We start from the raw sequence: 6,000 nt of genomic DNA on the forward strand, positions 1-6,000 counted from the left end.
AGGGCGGGACTCACACTTGGGCAGGGGGCGGAGGCCAGGTCCTAGGGTCTTGGTAGAAGTGAGGCGACCAGGAACTGGTTTGTGGGGTGGGCAGATCCAGGGGCGGGACCAAGAGGGTCTGTGGGAAGGCGGGGCTCTAGGAGAGGGACACCCCCACTCAGGTTCTCTGGGAGCCGTTGCTCAGCAAGAGGTCTTCCCAGATTTAGCCACCAAGTCCCCCGCGTCTCCATGCACAGTTGTGTCCTACCTGGGGCACCCGCGAGCGCCAGGCTGGCGGGGTGGAGGTCCGGTTGGAGCCAGGCACAAAGCCAGCAGGCGAGGCATGAGGACCTTGGAGGGGGGCTTTGCGACCTGGACCCTGTTCCTCCCCAGGTGACGATGGCAGCGGCTCCGGGAGCGGCGGTGGCTGCCCAGACGATGTCTGCGGGCACAGAGTCAGCAAGAAGGGCTCCAGCTCTCGGACGACCGCGACGCACGCCCTCCCCGGCCTGTCCGAGCGAGAGGGCTCGTCCTCTACTGGCCCCCGGCCCCAAGCGCCCCTCTTCCTTCTCCTCCTCACCTTGGTCCTCGCAGCTCCCAGGCCCCGGTGGCGGTAATGCCACCTGCCCCAGGGACTGGGGGCCAAGGACTGACTTTGCCAAAACGCGAAACAGACTCTATTTAATGACCCTTAGCGAGGGCGGTGGCGGGGTGACCCAGAGGGGTGGCTCTGTGTCTGCGCTGGCGTGGGGTGCATGGGGGTGTGGCCCCCAGGCTTGACCTCGCCACCCTGGCTATTTACTTCCTACAAGGCCCTCAGGTCAGCAGGGAGCAAGTGTCCCCCAAGCCATGTATTTTCAGGGACCTCAGGGGAACGGTGGTGGCGGCTGCTGCCTGCACGTGCTGCCCTGCCCACCCGTCCACCTCCGCCCTGGGCATCCCTAGGACCGGTCAGCAGTCCCCCAGCCTCCCACAGTGCTCCTTTGCCTTCCTCGCTGTGCTGGGAGCTGTGTGGGGTCCTTTCTCCACCTCCCCAGAAGCCCAGTGAGGTGGGAACTCTCCACCCCCCAGGGCCTAGGGAGGCCTTGAGAGTATGCTTAGGCACCTTAATGTTCACTGGGGCCTCGGGGGCTCCATCCTCAGTGGAACCCCCCAGGGACGGGGGTCTGAGTCGGTGGAACCTGAGGCGCCGGGTGTGAGAACCTGGGAGTCCAGCTGGCCACGTGTCTCTGTGGTTTCTGTGTGCTGTTGGTTGGGGGTTGCTCTTCCTACAGTCCTCTGCAGCTGCGGACTGTCCCTGTGCCCTGGGGTCCACCTCCAGGCTGAGAGAGCCAGACCATTGTCCTACCCTACCCCCGTGCCCACCCAGGGCCAGGCCAGCTCCAGACGACCTGTACTGTGAGCTAACCACAGCTCAGCTAGGCATCGAGGGCCTTCCCTGCCCTCAGATGGCTGCAAGGGCCAAGGGGGCTGAGCAGAGCATGGACAGTTAAGGGCTTTTACAGACATGCGTCCCATGCAGCCCCCTATAATTTCTGCCTCCCAAGAGCTTTTTGGGGAGTAGCTGCCCTTTGACCTTGATGCTCTTCCTCTAACCTCACTCAGGTTGCCCCAGCCCCTCCCCAGCCGCTGCCTGCCCTCCCTTCTCCTGGGCCCAGCTGCCCACAGGACCTGGGGAAGGGGCTCAGGTAAGGGGAAGGAGGCTCCTAAGGGGGCGAGGGTTCTAACCAGCACGAGCCCCCGGAAGACCACCTAGCACTGCTTTGCTTTTCCCCGCTGGGTTGGAGGATGGAGGTCTCCTGTCTTGGGTGCCCTGGCCAGGGAGAGCTGTTCCCACAGGGAAGCCCACCGAGTAACCCCAGATATTCAGGGGCAAGGAGGTAGGCCTAGGTTCTCCTTCCCTTAGGGGGCTGGATGCTGTGGCCCTCCACCCCCACACCGCCTGTTAACAGGTGCAGTGTCTTGTATGAATAAAAGACTAGAGACTTGCAGAGGATCCCTTGTCCTGATGGGTCCCCAAATGCACCCCACAAGGGTAGGAGTGTGTGTGTGTGTGTGTGTGTCCGAGGAGGGGTCCAGAACATCAGCGTTGAATGATATGAGCACATGTTACCCCTGAGGATGGCGGGCTGTACCCCTGGGAACCCAAAAGGGGGTTGGGCTAGGGCTGCACCTGGCAGTGTGGTCTGGGACCTGCATGTGTGGGATACCAGGCATACCAGCTTGTCCGGGTCAGCTTTGAATGGTTTCTGGGAGGAGGGAGAGGCTGGGACAGGAGAGACCCCAGGTGCCCTGCACATGGGACCTATTCAGCTGAGGTCCTGGTGGTCCCACCCAGCCCCCTGCCGGCCAGCCCTGCCATGCTCAACAGCGCCGGCCACAGTGGGGACCTCCCCAAGCAGGGCTTTCTTCAGTGACTGACAGCTGCCCATCTGTCCCCTATGGAGTCACACGGTGCAGGGTTAGAAGGTGGACAGGTACTGGGACCCCACAGGGACACGCCAGCTACTTTAGTTCAGAATCACAGTCACAGGGTTTGCCTGGCAGGCATCTGAACCGCGCTCTGTTCCCCAGATACCTATTTCACTCTGCATCCTAACTGTGGACTGCCCCACACCCCCATGGGATGTCAGGCACAAAACCCCACCCCAACACAGAGGAAGGTGGGCAACTCCAAAGTGAGGGGACCCCTCAGGGCTGTTGTCTGAGCTGTAGCCCCCGGGACCTCTGCAGCATCCCCACCTACGTGGCCCATCAGTCTCAGGGCCCAGTTCCTGGACTGTGAGATGACGTAGGGTACAAGGCCCCTCCTCAGGCGGTTCCTGTGGTGCCCCAAAGCTGAATGAGCATCATGGTGGCCCCGGGAGATGGGACCCCCAGAGCCTGCAGGCGGGAAGGCGTGTGGGTACAGCCCAGTCCCAGGCTTACTTGCTCACTGTAGGTGGAGGAGCCCCGGGCCTTACAGTTCAGCTTCAGGGGCCACCAGTGTTGCTGCTTGAGCCTTCTCCCTGCCCGGAGGGAACAGATGAGTTGACAGCCATCACAAGACTGGTTCCGGGGGAGAGGAGCACTCCAGGGGAAGAGGAGCACTCCAGGGGGGAGGAGCACTCCAGGGGGAGAAGAGCACTCCAGGGGGGAGGAGCACTCCAGGGGGGAGGAGCACTCCAGGGGGAGAGGAGCACTCCAGGGGAGAGGAGCACTCCAGGGGGAGAGGAGCACTCCAGGGGGGAGAGGAGCACTCCAGGGGGAGAGGAGCACTCCAGGGGGAGAAGAGCACTCCACGGGCCCCTTCGGAGCTCTCGAGCCCAGCCCAACCTGTCAGCATTGCTTCTGGCATTCTGGCCTCCCTGAGAACAAATCCAGTCAGGAGGGCCCAGGTGCCAGTGGTCCCCCGTCCTGACTTGGGAGTTGTAAGAGCAGGAAGAGACTCCTGCACTTGGTGGGCCCAGTTAAACGGCATTTCCCTACAAAGCGCAGTGAGATGCTTAATCAAACCCAGTGAGTATTTTCAGAAGTCAATATCCAAGAGAAGGGGCTTCAACAATTCCCAGAATGGCCATGGAGAGGTGGGCAGTGCCCAGCTACTACTACCAACTGCTCTGAAAGAGTTACGTGAGAAGGTCCTGAGTAGAGTGGGAGAAAATGTGGAACAAAACTCAATCACGGTAAAAGGCCGGACTTACTGGTCGGATAGACAGGTGGCACCCCCAAGACTATGATACGTCCTTGAGGGTCAATTTCCAACCGGGAATAATAACATGAGTGAGGTCTGCACACCTTAGATTAAGCCACCACTTGCCAAGGACATGCTTCAGAAGGTGAGGAAGTAGACGAAGAAAGAGGGAATGGATGTGATTGTGAAGACCTCATCAACAAGAGGAAAGCATGTGTCTTTGAATTGTGCGTGGAAACTCGGCTCTGAGAAAATGGGATTAAAAGAGAAAGGATTTTTCTACCAACTTTGTGAAGCCCTCATCTGTATCTGAACTCAAAGAGCAAACCCCACACTTTAAAGAGAGGGCGGGGGGGACACCCGAAATGAAGGGGAGTCATCAGAGCACACAGCCTAGCAAGGGACTGGGGTGAGACCCTGCGTGTAACCTAGAGGATCCTCTCAAGGGAGCAAGACCGTCCCACCCACTTTGAGAGACTGAGAGAGCTGCCTGCCCAGGACTTGGCCCGATACAGACTCTAAGTCCATGGCTGAGCCTCACTCGAGACAGGAACCCTCAGTAGGTACCAGCAGGCACCCAGATATCCGGAGAGCCCACCTTGTGACAGTAGTGGGGTCCCTGAGAGATGAGCATGTTTGATTGTATCAAAGAAAGCCCACTGCCCTTGTTGAGTTAGTCTTATCACGACCTTGTAGGACGGAGAAAAACTGCACCAAAGGGCCCCTGTCCACCTGCTCAGGTCCCACGCAACAGCTAGACTGGACTAAGGTTCTGGACACCAAAACGCATGTATCAGCAGATCTTGGAAACGCCTGACCCAGGACTAACTGATTCTAAAACCACAACCGGGAGGACCATCAAGTCTATTCAGACTCATAACTCATAGTGACGCTATGGGGCAGTCAAGTGACACTATGGGTTAAGCATTGTTGGGCTGCTCATCAAAAGGTCGGCAGTTTGAACCCACCAGCTGCTTTCTCTGTGGGAGAAGGATGAGGCTGTCTGCTCTTGTAAGGTTCATAGTCTCAGAGAACCAACAGAACCGTTCTCTGTCCTAGAGGCTCACTACAAGTCTAATGCTGCCCCTTCATCCATGGGTTTGCTAGTGGCTTCAAACTGCTGAACTTTTGGTTAGTGACCAAGCATTTGAACCAATGAATCACCAGGGCTGCTATCGAAGAGAACACACATACACACAAGGATTGAAGGTACAAGGCTAGAACAAGCCTGTTTTTTTAAGAAGGCAAAAGAAACTATCGTGTTTGGGAGTAGAGTCTCTGCAGATGGCCTCAGTTCCAGGCATGAGGTCATATTGGAGTAGGGTGGGCCTGAATCTCAGCAAACACATATGCAGATAATACACAGAAATGAATACCACGCAGCAGTAAACATACACTGTAAGTGTTCTTCTAAGTGGACAGAGGAAGACAGCCAGGTGACCACAGAGGCAGACTCAGCCAAGTGCCAAGGATGTCTGGGAGCCACCAGGAGCCAGGAGAGGGTTGGAACAGGGTCTCCCTCACAGCCTAAGGGAAACGGCATGGCCAACATGCTGATTTGGACTCCCAGGCCCCAGAACTAAGATAGTCCACATCTGTTCTTACAAGGCACCTGCCGTGCAGAACTTCATTACAGCAGCCATGGAAAAGGAATACAGTCAGCCCCTCGCTTGCAGGTGCACAGCCCAGGTGACAGAAGACCACATGCTCTGGAAATGGAACCATGGGCCAGAGCACATCATCAGTGCTGCAAGGGAGCAGGCCAAGACATCATTACATAAGAGGCCCTGGACCGCTGACTACTGATATGGAAAAGGTAAAACAGGTTCCCTCCTTGAGATTCTCCACCTATCGTTGGCATACAGTCCAGAGTGTGGACAGCAACACTTCAAAGTGTGGAGAGGACCACAGGGGGACAGGCACAGCCTGGGCTGGACATCAGGAGGTGAGCTAAGAGGGTGGGGCCAACACGAAGGAGACTAGTGAAGAGGGCCCAGAGCAAAATGTAACAGATATGGACTTCCAGAAAAAGATGGCGGATCCGGTGGAAGTGTAGTGACAAGCTCTGCTGAGAACAACATAGACTACAGGACCAAGAAGGCTCAGGGAATGGTCCCAGTACTCTGAACCACATATAAAGGAATATCTAGAAGGTTGGAAGACTTACAGCTGGGGAGTTTGTGGCAGAAGCAAGAAAGCCATTGCTTCCTGGTTCAGGACGCTCAGCTGCTCCAGGAGCCGCCATTTTGTGTGGGGCCAAGCAGGGAAAGGATCAGAGCAGCCACAGACGCCTGACAGAGCCACAGAAATGGACATTCTTTTTTTTCTTCATTTTTTTTTTTTTTTTT

At 57.1% G+C, this 6,000-nt stretch overlaps 1 protein-coding gene across 1 annotated transcript in view; it reads left to right on the forward strand.

Moving 5' to 3' along the window:
• GPC1 (glypican 1) overlaps nucleotides 1–6,000 on the forward strand; it is a 38,368-nt gene that overhangs the window by 21,990 nt on the left and 10,378 nt on the right. The window contains exons 9-10 of the mRNA XM_006875220.1: nucleotides 373–592; nucleotides 754–929. Coding sequence (XP_006875282.1) covers nucleotides 373–592; nucleotides 754–929 — 396 coding nt within the window. The remainder of the gene's footprint in view (nucleotides 1–372; nucleotides 593–753; nucleotides 930–6,000) is intronic.

This window comes from Chrysochloris asiatica, unplaced genomic scaffold (genome assembly GCF_000296735.1).
Source record: "Chrysochloris asiatica unplaced genomic scaffold, ChrAsi1.0 scaffold00314, whole genome shotgun sequence".
Classification (NCBI taxonomy): Eukaryota; Metazoa; Chordata; class Mammalia; order Afrosoricida; family Chrysochloridae; genus Chrysochloris; species Chrysochloris asiatica.